The sequence below is a fragment of the Ornithorhynchus anatinus genome, chromosome 6 (assembly GCF_004115215.2).
Source record: "Ornithorhynchus anatinus isolate Pmale09 chromosome 6, mOrnAna1.pri.v4, whole genome shotgun sequence".
Classification (NCBI taxonomy): domain Eukaryota; kingdom Metazoa; phylum Chordata; class Mammalia; order Monotremata; family Ornithorhynchidae; genus Ornithorhynchus; species Ornithorhynchus anatinus.
The window spans coordinates 24586774-24602291 of record NC_041733.1 but is presented as its reverse complement, the minus strand read 5'-3'; the positions used below and the strand labels follow the sequence as shown (position 1 = coordinate 24602291).

The 15518-nt window shown below is 44.7% G+C and overlaps 1 protein-coding gene across 4 annotated transcripts in view; it reads left to right on the top strand.

Moving 5' to 3' along the window:
* The first annotated feature begins 7443 nt into the window (after positions 1-7443).
* The window catches only part of GPC3 (glypican 3), a 429039-nt gene continuing 420964 nt past the window's right edge, over positions 7444-15518 (top strand). For 3 of the 4 annotated variants that reach the window (XM_007666179.3, XM_029067024.2, XM_007666186.3), the window contains exon 1: positions 7444-7804. In XM_007666179.3, the coding sequence (XP_007664369.2) occupies positions 7639-7804 (166 nt within the window). In that variant the 5' untranslated portion in view covers positions 7444-7638. The remainder of the gene's footprint in view (positions 7805-15518) is intronic. The other variant, XM_029067025.2, reaches the window with a different exon arrangement.

Here is a 15518-nt window from a genome sequence, read left to right as displayed (position 1 = left end):
TCCACTAGGCCATGCTGCTGCTCCCATCATCTTATTTCTACTTCAGTGCTTAGTACAATACTTGGCAAATAGTAAGTACTTAACAAATGCCATTATTATTATTATGCAACAATTGCTGATTGACCTCTGGGCAAATTCTTCCTTCTTCATGGGGTGAATCTGTTTACACCTGTATGTTGCTGCATTCTAACTGTGCCATCTAGCTGCAGTGCTACAAAGCCTCATCAGTTACAAGAAACTTTCAGGTTTTCCAAGTTTCTCCTCCTGAGTGGAACAACTTGTATTGTTGAAAATGTGATGATGCCAGGGAAATGAATTCTGGAGTCTTAATTAGGCTCACCTCTGCAGGTTGTCTCTCTGAAAGGAGGTTGAGGCTTTGTGGCAGGCAGTGGGAGTGGTTATCTTTATACTTTCCTGAAGGAATGCACCTGGATGAAATTTGAGAACTTGTTAGTGAGGGAGGCAAAACACACTAAGGGGCTGATTATGGATAATCTTTCTTTAAAAAAAATAATAGCCAACTGGGATTCCAGTTTTGTTTAAATCAAAGAAAGGGATACTGGAAGCCGGTTTATTTCGCTGAAATATTCAGGACTGGCCAAAAGCCACTTGGATGAACTGAGGTGTTTTGGCATTGAGGTTCATTCTCCTGCATTCCATTTTTCTGAGTCAGTAATAGTAGTAATAGTATTTATTAAGCAGGTACTATGTGCAGAACATAGTACTAAACACTGGGAAAGAATGCCCAGGTGGGAATCAGATACAGTCTCTGATCCTTGGGGAAATCCCAATCTAAAATATAGTAATAATTGAGGTATTTGTTCAGTGCTTACTATGTGCCGTGCACTGTGGTAGATACAAGATAATCAGAATGGACACAGTCCCTGTCCCACATGGTCCTCACAGACTCAGGGATCTCCTTGATTGACAGCTGGTGCCTAGGAATGCTGGGTGCCCCATTCTTCTCTGTCCCCATGTCGCTAGCCTGTCAGGACTTGGAGGTTTGCCAGGGCTTCCAGGGTAGTAGCTGCAGGATAAGAGGGTGACATGGAGAAGTCATTATGTTGTCTGTTGATCAGATCACTTGGGGCCACTCTAAGACTGGTAGCCAATTTAGCGCTGATCAATATTTATGGAGCATCCACTTTATCCAGAGCATTATGCTAAGTAATAATAATTGTGGTATTTAAGTGCTTACTGTGTTCCAAGCACTGTTTGTTCTAAGCACTGGGGAAGGTACAGGATAATCAGGTCGGACAGTCTGTCACAAGGGGCTCACAATCTAAGTAGGAAGAACAGGTACTGAATCCCCATTTTACAGATGAGGTAACTGAGGCACAGAGAAGTTAAATTACTTGCCTAAGGTTACAGCAGGCAAGTGGCAGGGCTTGAATTAGAACCCAAGTCCTTTGACTCCCAGGCCTGTGCTCTTTCAACTAGGTTTAAGTGCTTGTATGATGTGACAGAGAGAAAAGTCATGATCTCTGTCCTTAGGGAGCTTAGAATCAGATGGCAGGGGAGACAGACACAAAAGCAAATAGCCAAATGGTTAGGAGAATAAGTGTTTTTAAATAGAGGATGTAAACTAATATGTACAGAAATGCTGTGGGTTGCTTTGAGTATAAAAATGCTGATGTGGTATTTGGGAAGTTATAATCTGGGGAGAAGAAAAATTAATTGAGGAAGACATCTCGGAGAGGTTGAATTTCAAGAGGGCTTTGAAGATGGAGAACTGTGTGCTGGCAGATTTGGAGAGGGAAGGAGTTCTAGGTAGGAAGAAGGGCAATGATCAGGAAAGGTGGTTATCATGGGAGGCAGCATTTAAGTACCTATCCAAAACAGTAACATAGAGGGGAGCATTTTGTTTCTTTCTTTCCATCTATTTCCACCCTGCCAGGTTGAAATTCTGACAACTGAACATACTCGTTTAGCTGTGCCCCAGGCTGCCTTTCCCCTCCCCCTAGGGAGTGAGGGGAGGCCCTCCTTGGATTGGGAGAGTGTCTGTAATCTCTGGACTCCAAGGGCCTGTGGGGCCCTGACCCATAAAAAAAACACTGCCCCCGGGAGAAGATGGGTGGGTGGGTGTGGGGGTGGCAGCAGAGTGAATCAGCTTCAAATGAACATTGCCAATCCACTCAGACCCAGGTCCCACTGAAGTAGTTTGAGAAATTCCATGTCCAATGTCATTTGCAGCCTCTTTAATTAGATGTCAAAGTTGCCAAATTCCATTGGCCTGAGGATGTACTACTGAAATAATACATTCCAAAGCAACATCTCAGGCTTCTGAAGTACAAGGAATGTATTATTTCAGTATATTCATTTTCTTACTGGTATGAGGACGAAAGAACACACGGATTTTCCTAGAAACATCTGGTTTCTCACTACAGAAGAATTTAAGGTTCTCTTTTTCAAAGTTTACTTAAAGCTTCCAATATTTTTGTTCTTTGTTATGAACATTCAACATATGTGTTAGCCGAGAGACTTTTCCTCTACCAACACTGACACTCTTCTATTCTATTTGTACATAGGAGGCCACTGCCACCAAGCATGGAGCTTCAGAAATATTTGGTGTGTATTGCCCCGCTGACTCTTCTCATGCCCAATATACCCACACTTCATTCCAGATTTACACTAGTTCCTAAGAAGCAGCTTGGCTCAGTGGGAAGAACTTGGACTTGGGAGTCAGAGGTCATGGGTTCTAATCCCCACTCTGCCGCATGTCAGCTGTGTGACCTTGGGCAAGTCACTTCCCTTCTCGGTGCCTCAGTTGCCTCATCTGTAAAATGGGGATGAAGACTGTGAGCCCTACGTGGGACAACCTGATTACCTTGTATCTACCCCAGTGCTTAGAACAGTGCTTGGCATATAGTAAGCGCTTAACAAATACCAACATTATTATTATTAGTGAATTGTAATTCCTATGAAGCATCCGAGGAACACTATCAACTGATGCCTCAGGAGGTTTTGCCTCTGTTAGTTTAGAGAGGCAGCATAGTCCAGTGGAAACAGCAAAGGCAGGGAGACAGGAAAGATGGCTTCTAATCCCGGCTTCACCACTGGCCTGCTGGATGATCTTGGGCAAGTCGCTTAACCTCTCTGGGCCTCAATTTCCTCATGTGAAACAGGGAGAAGACACTTGCTCTGTTACTTTTTAGATACTGAGCCCTATGTGAGACCGTATCTGAACTATACATGTGCTTAGCACCTTGTGCTGTCACATAATACTATAACTAGTGAATTCTAAAACAGTGCACTAGAAAAAGGAATAGTTGTGGTGCTGCATGGATTTTTGGAAGTCAGAGTAGGGAGGCAGGAACTGAACAGAAAAAATGAGCTGGTTCTTTGGAGATAAGAAACCATCAACCCCATAGCTCCCATGCAATGGTGTCCTTGCTCCATTTTATCATCTTCCTTGAGTCTGTCTCCTCAATTTTTCTTTATCACGGTATTTGCTAAGTGCTTACTATGCATCAGGCACTGTACCTTCATGTTGGGGTAAATAAAAGACAATCAGATTGGATGCATGTCCATGTTCCACATGGGGCTCTACCTTAATCCCCAATTTAAAGATGATGTAACTGAGGCACAGAGAAGTTCTGAGACACAGAGAAGTTAAGTGACTATCCCCAGGTCACTCAGCAGACAAGCAGTGGAGCAAGTCCTCTCACTCCCAGGCCCCTGCTCTTTCCACTAGGCCATGTTGCTTCCCATCCCTTTTCTATCTGCTTTCTCTCTTCCCTCTGTTCCCAGCCTAAATTAAAATGGCCATAATTACAGGTAGACACTCATGTTTACAGCTATTAGGCAGACCTGAATTCTTGGCTCTGCATTTCCATTGGTAGGCTTTTTTTTCTTCCAAAATTTATGCTATCTAGGGTACTACAATCAGATTCAATTGGGTGAAATTTAGGCAGAATGTTGTACACTCTTGACATGTCAAATTGAAAAGTGAAATATTTTTGTTAACTGCTAAATATTTATGGATGAGAGAAGGTAAGCATGGAAAATGTTGCAATGCCTTTAACCTGTGAGGATAAAGCTGTTTTTGCCAATGTGCCTTCTCATCCTTTAAGAAGGTACATCTGTACTTTACCTTAAACTTTCATTAGCAAATCTTTGCCTTACAATAGAAATGAGTTATAAATTAATGGGCAATAGTTGATATAAATATGAAAATTGCAGGGTTCAAAGTCTATTAGGTAAATTATTCCAAGGGCCTACCTGAATGCAAAATTTCATGCAAATCCTATTTAATCGCCTTTGTGGATTGCTTCAATGAAAAATAAACCAGAGAAGAAGAAGATTACCTATATTTTAGTTAGAAACTTGTTCATGAATAGAATCTTATTAAATGCATATCTTCTATTTTAGTAGGAGGAATTTTCCAGCATTTTTAGTTAAATTTATCTTTCAATAGGCTATCAAATTTTTTTCTGTCAGGATTTTAATAGGAGCTCCCATGAATATTCAACTTATTAAAATGAATTTTTTCTGAAGAGTACAATGTTCCATTGTTAAATGTTTTTATCCTTGTAATTTAATTTGCTCCTGACTAGATCAATAAGGTCGTGCTCCATGCCCCCTTCAGATTAATGCAGTACTGTTCTTCAGGCTCCAAACATCAGAATAGAACTTCTAACGGATATATTTTAAGATAACCGTATAAGTGTACAAAAGCCTCCCTAACAACTCTTTGTAGGTTCTACACAACATGCATCAAAGTAAATACATAATATCTCCAAGTCTTTAAACTTTATTGACCATAACAATTTAATGCAAAAGTGTGGTGTAAGTGAATTGTCACGAGGAAGATAAAGCAGTGCTTCAAACATCACTGTCTTTGTACTTAATGATACTCATTCCCAACCCCCCCAACTATTGCCTCTTAAGTTTACAGCAGAGCAAATATCCTATGCGGGAGACACAAAACGTTAGCTGTATACCCAGCAGTACTTACCCAACCAAAAAAAATCAATAAACTAATATGCTAAGAACCTAAATCAATACTGCCTGAACCATCCAAGATGGAGTAGAATTCTATTTACTTGTGTAATCGACAATCATGAAAATAGTGGCAACAAATGAAATTTTCAGCCTCAGTTTCCCAAATGGGACCTCGACCTGTGACTAATAGGAACTCCAAAGGGCGAGTTCAGCATTTAATGAGAAAATTCAAGCCTCCAAGTGCCTGCACTCGATCTGTTTCTGTCTCCTGACCTACTTTCATAGCTCCTTAACCATAAGATGCCCAACTGAGCCACAGTTTGGCCTTCCGGATGATAATTCAGCTGTTTTCCAAACTTGCCCCTTTATGGGTCGGTACAGTAGACTAATACGGAAAATTTCCCTTGTTCAAGATAACCTAGGGTGAAAAACAATATCCTAATGATCACGCGGGGGGGCGGGGGGGGGCGATCCCTGACAGCTGTGCTTGATTTACCTGGTTACCTGCTCCGACTCTCTTACTCCCAGGTTGGTTTGGGCAACCTCTCCAGGCTTTGTGCTGGTATCTTATTTCTAGACCATCCCACCGGCGTCGGGCGTTTCCTCTAATTCTGGGTATTTTCGCTTAATGAGCCATCACATGATCGGTTATAGACTTGCAAGTTTTGAGACGGTGGCTCCCACATCATCTGTTCTCCGAGGAAGTGTTAGCCCTAGTTCTGCTGATTCAATGCGGGCATCTCTTCTGGTCCCGCCAAGGCGACTCGAGCGAGGACCAGAGGCTTAAAAGAAACCCCAGCCGGTCAGGGAGAAGATGGGGTGAAGAGGCCGGCCACCCTCCCGCCCCTTCCCCTTTTCCCGTTGCTGCTGCAAAGCGCACAAGTGGGCGAGGAGGGGAGCTGCTGCATGGTCTCTCCCTCGATTAGACCGTGAGCCCGACACAAGGACTGTCTCTATCTGTTGCCGAACTGTACTTTGCAAGCGTTTAGAACAGTGCTCTGCCCATAGTAAGCGCTCAATAAATACTACTGAACGAATGATTGGTCGCGCCCCCCGAAGTAGAGAAGCAGCGTGGCGCAGTGGAAAGAGCGCGGGCTTAGGAGTCGCAGGTCGTGGGTTCTAATGCCCACTCTGCCTTGTCAGCTGTGTGACTTTGGGCAACTCAACTCCTCTGTGCCTGTTACCTCATCTGTAAAATGGGGATTAAGACTGTGAGCCTCATGTGGGACAACTTGTACCCATCCCAGCGCTTAGAACAGTGCTCGGCACATAGTAAGCGCTTAACAAATACCAACATTATTATTATTATTAGACCAGTGCTTGGCACATGGTAAGCGCTTAACAAATACCAACATTCTTCTTCTTCTCTGGGCCTCAGTTACCTCATTTGTGAGCCCCATGTGGGACAACCTGATTAACCTTGTACCCCACCCAGCGCTTAGAACAGTACTTGGCACATGGTAAGCGCTTAACAAATACCAACATTATTCTTCTTCTCTGGGCCTGTTACCTCATTTGTGAGCCCCATGTGGGTCAACCTGATTACCTTGTACCCCGCCCAGCGCTTAGACCAGTGCTTGGCACATGGTAAGCGCTTAACAAATACCAACATCCTTCTTCTTCTCTGGGCCTCAGTTACCTCATCTGTGAGCCCCATGTGGGACAACCTGATTAACCTTGTACCCCACCCAGCGCTTAGACCAGTGGTTGGCACATGGTAAGCGCTTAACAAATACCAACATTCTTCTTCTTCTCTGGGCCTCAGTTACCTCATTTGTGAGCCCCATGTGGGACAACCTGATTAACCTTGTACCCCACCCAGCGCTTAGGCCAGTGCTTGGCACATGGTAAGCGTTTAACAAATGCCATCGTGATGAAGAGAAGCAGCGTGGCTCAGTGGAAAGAGCACGGGCTTTGGAGTCAGAGGTCATGAGTTTGAATCCCAGCTCTGCCACTTGTGAGCTGTGTGACGGTGGGCAAGTCACTTCACTTCTCTGTGCCTCAGTTCCCTCATCTGTAAAATGGGGATTAAGACTGTGAGCCCCACGTGGGACATCCTGATTCCCCTGTGTCTACCCCAGCGCTTAGAACAGTGCTCGGCACCTAGTAAGCGCTTAACAAATACCAACATTACTATGATTACTATTACTATGATTACTATCTGTTGCCGACTTGTTCATCCCAAGCGCTTAGTACAGTGCTCTGCCCATAGTAAGCGCTCAATAAATACTATTGAATGAATATGATTATTCTGAGAGAGGAAAGAGCCGAAAGACGCGAAGGGAGCAGGGCGCCCGGGCTGCGGGCCAATGAGCGGCGGGAGGGAGGCTGGGGATTTCCGCGGGAGCCAATCAGAAGGGCCGCCCGGCGGCCGGGCAGCCAATGGGAGCGCCGCGCCCCCAGCCCCTCTGCAGTAGTTATTGCCAGAGCGCGCGGCCAGGGGCGGCGGAGAAGCGGCGGCTCCGGCCCGGGGTGGCTTGGCTGTGCGCTACGTTGCGCCGCCGCGTGCAGCCGCCGCGTGCAGCCGTCGCGTGCAGCCGTCGCGTGCAGCCGCCGCGTGCAGCCGCCGGCGCTGGCTCGAGCGCAGGACCGGCTTCGCAGAAACTTTTCCAGCCAGGGCAGCGCCATGCGGAGCGGACAGCGGCTGTAGGGCGGCCCCCGCATCCCCGCGCCCCACAGCTACCGGGCCGCAGGATGTCCGGAGCCGGGCCAGCGCTCTGCTTGGCGGTGGCGGTGCTCTGGGGAAGCATCGCGGGGCAGCAGCAGCCGCCGGAGCCCGAGCCCACCTGTCAGCAAGTCCGCACCTTCTTCCAAACGCTGCAGCCCGGGCTCAAGTGGGTGCCCGACACCCCGGGACCAGGTGAGCGTTCAAGTTAGAGCCCGGGGATCGCAGGGGAAAGAGCACGGGCCGGGGAGGTCGGAGAGCTTGGGTTCAAATCCCGGCTCCGCCGCTTGGCAGCTGGGTGACTTGTCACTTCCTTGGGTCTCACTTACCTTCATCTGTAAAAGGGGCATTAATAATGTTGGTATTTAAGCGCTTACTCTGTGCAGAGCACTGCTCTAAGCGCCGGGGTAGATGCAGGGGCATCAGGTTGTCCCACGTGAGGCTCCCAATCTTCAACCCCGTTTTCCAGATGGGGTCACTGAGGCACAGAGAAGTGAAGTGACTTGCCCACGGTCACGATGTTGGTATTTGTTACGCGCTTACTCTGTGCTGAGCACTGTTCTAAGCGCTGGGGTAGATACAGGGTCATCAGGTGGTCCCACGTGAGGCTCCCAATCTTCATCCCCGTTTTACAGATGGGATAACTGAGGCACAGAGAAGTTAAGTGACTTGCCCACAGTCACGGTGTTGGTATTTGTTAAGCGCTTACTCTGTGCTGAGCACTGTTCTAAGCGCCGGGGTAGATACAGGGTCATCAGGTTGTCCCACGTGAGGCTCCCAATCTTCAACCCCGTTTTCCAGATGGGGTCACTGAGGCACAGAGAAGTGAAGTGACTTGCCCACGGTCACGATGTTGGTATTTGTTACGCGCTTACTCTGTGCTGAGCACTGTTCTAAGCGCTGGGGTAGATACAGGGTCATCAGGTGGTCCCACGTGAGGCTCCCAATCTTCATCCCCGTTTTACAGATGGGGTAACTGAGGCACAGAGAAGTGAACTGACTTGCCCACAGTCACCCAGCTGACAAGTGGCAGAGCCGGAATTCGAACCCATGACCTCTGACGCCCGTGCTCTTTCCATTGAGCCACGCTGCTTCTCAGACTGTGAGCCTCATGTGGGACAGCCTGATAACCTTGTATCCTCCCCAGCGCTTGGGACAGTGCTTTGCACATAGTAAGCACTTAACAAATACCATTATTATTATTATTATTAATAACCCCGGCCTGTTTCCCGGTCGTGCGTCTTTGCCTGGGCTTCTTGCAGCTGTGAGCTTGGGGGTGCGGGCTTTTCTGGGCAATCCCCGCCGGTCCCCGTTGCTTCGGCTGGGAAAGGTGGCGTTCGCCTCCCCACGGGGCTCCCTCTCCTTCCAAAAGTTGTTGATTTTGGGCTAGGAGCTGGGTCCGGCGCGCCCTAACGCACGCTTCATTCATCCAGTCGTACTTCTGGAGCGCTCAGTGTGTGCAGAGCACCGTACTAAGCGCTCGGCACTTTGCTAACCCCGAGCTTTCATCGGTCAGGCCGGACACGGTCGACCCTCCTCATTTGCTCTGGCGGGGGGGGGGGGGGGCAGATCCGCAGGCAAAGTTGAAGATCCCATTCCAAGTCGAGTTTTCCCCCTGCGGGACCGCCAGGATTAGCGTGTCAGCTCTGCCGAGGGGATGAAAGCCAAACGACGATCGTTGAAACTTTTTGGTTAAACTGAGTGTAAGGCTTCATATCATACACAGGACTACAGATTCCTCCCCCCCATTTCCCAACCTGAGTTTTCAAAGTTGGCAAATGAACAGAAAACAATAGGCCTTTTCTCTTAAATGTCATCTTAAACGATTCTTTCCCCCTCGCCCCACCCTTTTATTTATAGGAGTGTTTAATATGCTAACCAGAAAAAAGGAAAAGAGGAAAACATTTGGGAAACATCAAATACATTTACCATAAAAAGCAAAATCTATTAAGATGCTCTTAAAGCCTTGGTTCTGAGGGATGCAGTCCAACTGTTTACTTTGAGACAATTGTAGGATTGAATTGCTCTGGATCGTGTATAAAGATGTGCTTTAGAGTCTAATCAGAACAGGTTGTTTGATGGAAAATAAGTATAACAAGAGTTTTGTGGAATCAGTTTAAATTGCCCTGGTAATTTAAAATGGTTATACCTGGGCAATTTATGAGAAGAATTTAATGTTTACAGTGCAGGGACCAACTAGTTCTGTTCACTTGAGGGTGAGAATCTGACCTGGTTTTGAATTAACCGGCTCTCCATGTTGAAAATAAGCTTAATAAACCCAGAAAGCTAGTTTAAGGAAAGACTGGCAGTTTTATCAAATGATGAGACTTTGCTAATGTTGGCTATCTCCTGGGCTAGAGTGCTTTCACAGTCTTTCATTTGAGACTTGGAAATTTGAGTATAGTGGTTCTCAGTGACAAAAGGCTGCTGAACTGATTCAGTTCTCTCTAGAAGCCATTTTTCTGATATAGATAGAAAAAAAGTGGGTATTCCTGCTAGTTTGAGAGTTCTTTTGGCTTCTCTCCCTTTTGTTTCCATAGCAGATTTTGCAGTGTTTATTAAATATTGCCTTGCATTATAAGATTTTAAGGAAAGCAAGCATACGTTTTCACGACTTGCATTAGACAGTGTTGATTTTGGTGGAGGGAGATGCAAAAAGAGAAAATCAGAGATGTATGTAAAAGAAAATCAGAGATATATGTAAAATGATGGATTTGGTCCCGGGGGGTAGGAACAGCAGGGTATCCTCTAAATTCTACGTGTTACTTCTTTGTATATGGAGATTCCTGCAGTGACTGTATATGGTTTTTGTGCTTTATTTCTTATAGCATCCTTGGTTCTATAAAATCTTTCCCTAAAGGGAACAATCAAGTGTTATAAAGAGTTCTTTGATTTCCCCACAGGATTTCACAAACTCTACAGGGAAAATAACTTTTCAGAAATCTTAACTTTATATACAATTTACAGTCCATCAGTTCTGACAAGCATTAAATGAAAATGATTATTCAAATGTGGGGATATAGAAAACGTGGTGATAAACATAATGGCTGTTGAGATATTTTATTAACATTTCAGAAATGATAATGGTGGTCTAAATACAAAAGGAAGTGTGTAATATTATGTATGTTTCTATAATTTCAAAGTTATGTGTAATTTGCCCCTGTCATTTAGAAGTTTGAAATTTAAAGAGAATTGCAAATTGTAAGACTGTTATGAACTATCAGGTATGACCATTTAACTTATTTCTTATTTTAAGCTATTTCCACTATGTCTGGACCCACAGTAGTTGGCTGCATTAAATCTTTCTTTGTCCCAGATAAGATGCTCGTCAATTACACTAAAGACACAGAGTGAAGAGAATTCCCTGGCTCACTTAGGGACGCATTTCGGTTGACTGTTAACTTTGGCTATTAAGCAGAATTGGGTTAGGGAGGACAATGTATATCTCATACTAATACTTATGAGACTAAATGGCATTTGAAATCAGTCAGCTTATTTAAAAAAAACCCATAGTGCTGAAGATCTTCATTAGAGTTTGTAACAGAATGGATTTAGATCCTTCAGTCTGATACAACTATTTGCTTAGAGGGTTGTTCTGAGCCATAAACCAAGCTTTTGTTTTTTCTTGGAAATTTAACAGGAATAAAATTCTGGTGCCTTAGCACCACCTCTGCCTTATGCATCTCGAATAATATATCAGTCAGGTCTGCAAGGAACAAACACATGTCTGGACAAAAAAAAAGTGACAGAATTCACATGTTTCTTGACAGGTCCGATTTTGGTAGTGTTATTTTCTATCTAATGAAAGAGATTTGCTGCTAGCAGTACTTTTTGTTCCAAGTCAGGATGGGAAGGGATGAAAATTAGTTTTATGTTCCACCTCTGTGGAATTGTGTCCCATATGTGAAGCAGCAGGGCCTACTGTATGTAGCACATGCCTGGGAGTTAGAAGGACCTGGGTTTTAATCCTGGCTCTGCCAGTTGTTGTTAAACCTTAGTCAAGTCATTTAACTTCTCTGTGCCTCAGTTACCTCAGTCTGTAAAATGGGGTTTAAGAGGGTGAGCTCCCTGTTGAGGCGGGGACTTTGTCCATCCTGATTAGCTTGTATCTACCCCAGTGCTTAGTGCAGTGCCTGGCACATAGTAAGGACTTAACAAATATCTCTTTAAAAAAAATGTGACCTAAGAGTTGACCTGATGGACATTTGCTGCCTGGGGTTACTGGCTGTGCCTTTTGCTCTTATCTGATAAGGATTATAAGGATTAGCAATTGAGATGACTTCTGCCCCAGCCAGAGCCCACATAGGAGCTGGAGAATCCTTTGAGATTGTGGGAGAAGTAAACTGAGACATTCCAGAATAGTGTTGTGGTAAAAAAATAAATTGAGGTGGACTGGGGTGTCCTAGCTACATTGCCAATGCGCCACCAGATTTCTCGGAGGGGTAGGAGTGCAGGGTTGTGCCATGTGGTGGCCCTGTTCAGGTGGTCCCTTCAGTTGCCTCCTGACTGTCAGCCCAGCCACTGAGGCACCAAGTTCACTGTCATGACCTGGGCAGCCTGGTTTCTGGGACAAAGGAAGGAGCGGTTGCCTGCTCACTCCCTCCGTCCTCCCATCTGCCACCCTCTCTCCTCCCTGCTGCTTGCCACCACTGGGGAGCTTGGGACAGAATTCAGGGAGATGTATAGTAATAATAATTATGGTACTTATTAGGCATTTACTATGTGCCAAGCACTTTTTGAAGCACTGGGGTTGTTTCAGGTTAGTCAGGTTGGACACAGTCCCTGTCCCACAAAAGGCTCACACTCTTAATCCCCATTTTATAGATGAGGTAACAGGCCCAGAGAAGTGAAGTGACGTGCTTAAGGTCACACAGCAGACATTTGATGGACCTGGGGTAGAACCCATAACCTTCTGCCTCCCAGGCCCATGTGCTATCCACTAAGCCATGCTGCTCCTCTTCCCTTTTGAGGAGGTGGTGATTGGACAAGCAAGGTAGAGGAGGAGATTTGGGTGTGAGCCCCCAGCAGAACCCTTGTGTGACCAGAACTGCGGTCCGGCACTTGCTCTCACTAGTATTATTCATTCATTCATTCAATTGTATTTATTGAGCGCTTACTGTGTGCAAAGCACTATACTAAGTGCTTGGGAGAGTACAATATAACAACAAACAGACACGTTTCTTTCCCACAGTGAGCTCACAGTCTCGAGGGTTGTGGAGAGAGTGCATGCAGGGAGGTGGGATGGCAGAGAGGGGGTAGAGCCTAGCCTCAGGGGACTTCCTTGCCCACTTAGAGCAATAGGGTAATGGAAAGATGGGGGTAGAGGTGGGTTTGTACTCTGATAATAAGGCTGATCCTGTCAAGTAGGAAAAATAACAGATGACCCCACAAGTATACTGTCCACATAGAGCAATCCTGACTTGTCATCCAGTGATCGGTGAATTCTATGTAATGTCAGGGTCAAAATTCCCAGTAGAAGACCACTTTTGAAATACCCTTTCCCCATGGGACTTGGCCAGTAGGTAAAAAAAACAGATATATCATCAGCAAGATAGTGAACCCTGTGGTTAAGGAGTAAGTAGGGGAAGGGTTTTTATAAGTAGGTAACCTACCTTGCCACTAAAGAGCCCCTTAAATTTAATCTGAAGGACCAAGTTATCAAGGGATTTACCCCTCTTCTCTCCAGTCTGAGTCATCATTCAGTATTATTTACTGAAAGTCTTTGATATGCAGAGGACAGTACTAAGTGTATCTGTTTATGTCTATTATCTGTCTCCCCCACTAGACTGTGAGCTCATTGTGGGCAGAGAATGTCTGTTTATCATTATATTGTACTCACTCAAATGCTTAGTACAGTAAGCATTCAATAAATATGATTGAATATATGAAAGTACATGGGAGAGTACAGCAGAGGTAGACGATAGTCACCCTCAGAACCTGGGAGTCAGCAGTTTCACAGCTTTCTATTTAGATAGAAAAGCACTTTGGTTAGGAATGCAATTCTAAACAGTTTCTGCTGTTTTCAAGAGTTTGGAATTTGTCAAATACCACTAAGTGTAAAGAGCTAGCACCTGGGAAAAAGTGCAGAGTCCACCAGTTTGTGGCTATGAAGGGTTTTGTCTCTTCCCCTCATCCCACCCCCATGAAGAGATTTACTATTTTAGGCAAGGAAAATTGGCAAGTAACTGGCTTATGTTATGGTTCAACTGTCATAGGACATCATTAATGAATACATTCATGAGTGCTTTGTTTAAGCTTGTATAGCTGTTAGAATTCATGATCATTTTCAAATAAATGTTAAGGGAAGTTTTCTTTCTGTTGGGTATGGGCTGTTTGGGTAGTTTAATCAGGAGAAGTTTTCGAGGAGATGAAGGTCGTCTTCGTCAAACTCCTGTTACAGTTAAGAATTCTGAGGGAACTTGTGGACCAGACAGGTGGGAATTACGGGAAAAACCTTGGAAAACAGCGCAGAAAGCTGAAATGGCAAAGATGACAGGAGCCCAGACAAGGTAATGGAGTGGAGTAAATGAAGGAAAAGATGAGAATGTGTCTCTCTCTAGGACTGTGTCAGAGAGAAGGCTCAACTCATGGAGCAAATTTCATTGCAGTGTTAGAAAACTTGGTGTTTTATAATATGGAGTCGAATGCATTAGGGTTTTTATTTTTTAAATCTGTTATATGGGTGAAGTCTGCTGCTCCTCTCCTTACAGCTGAAATGCTTGATGTTTAAAGTAGGCTAAAAAGTGGAAGACTTACTATCATTAACCCTGGAGAAAATACTCTTCGTATTGACATGAGGAACCAGACAAAATGGAATTTTTTTACTCTAATGCAGCTATAAATGGCCTTGCCAATTTCAGTTTATAACCCATATACAAAGCCATGGATCTTAAGTACTGACTTGCCACTCACTTGTTAGAAAAGCATGTTGCTATAATTGGAAAGGTTCCAGACATGATCACTCTGGAGGTACTGTAAATGCAAATATATTTGTTTTGTAAGTACCTGCTTCTGCATTTGCTTTGTCTCAGTCTGTGTTGAATGTGATTTATTTGTTTTTGTCTGTCTTAAAAGGGAAATTCCTAGAAAGCAGGCTCTCTGACTAGTCTAGAACCTAGGACCATGTCATATAGATGAGGGGACTTAAGGTATGAATATCACAGTAAGACTCTTCTAATGTCATTATGGGATAAACTTTTATTTACAGCTGAATCTCCTTAGCCTGTGACTTTGCAGACATATTGTACCAGGTTCTGTTTTGGAATAAGATTCTTAGGACAGATTAGGACCCCAGTTTCCCCCCTTCCCCTCATTCTTTTTCCTGCTTATTCTGATTCTCCCCGCCGCACCCCCCCTTCTCTCCCTGGCGTGTGATTGCTTTAGACAAGCATGCTGGGTACTTGTATGCGGAAGGATGATTTTTAGCTTGCCTGAGGTTGTGGCAGAGAAGCAATGTGGTCTAGTAGAAAGAGCACGGGCTTGTGAGTTGGAGGACCTGTGTTCTCATCCAGGCTCTGTCATGTGTCTGCTGTGTGACCTGGAGCAAGTAACTTAACTTCACTGTGTCTGTTTCCTCTTCTGTAAAATAGGGACTAAACCTGTCCTCTCTCCTTCATAGACTAGTTTAGGGACTTTGTCCAACCTAATATGCTGGTATCTTCCCTCTTCATTCAAACATATTTGAGTGCTTACTGTGTGCAAAGCACTACACTTGGAAGAGTAAAATATAACAGATACATTGCCTTCCCACAATGAGCTTACAGTCTAGAGATGCTTGACACATAGCACCTAATATGCCATTATTACTTTTGCTACTATTTTTATTATTATTATCAGATGTTACAGTGGGCTGGCCACAGTGACCTCTTTATGGGTTTGAGGGTTCTGAGGACAGCTAACCCTTTTGCCC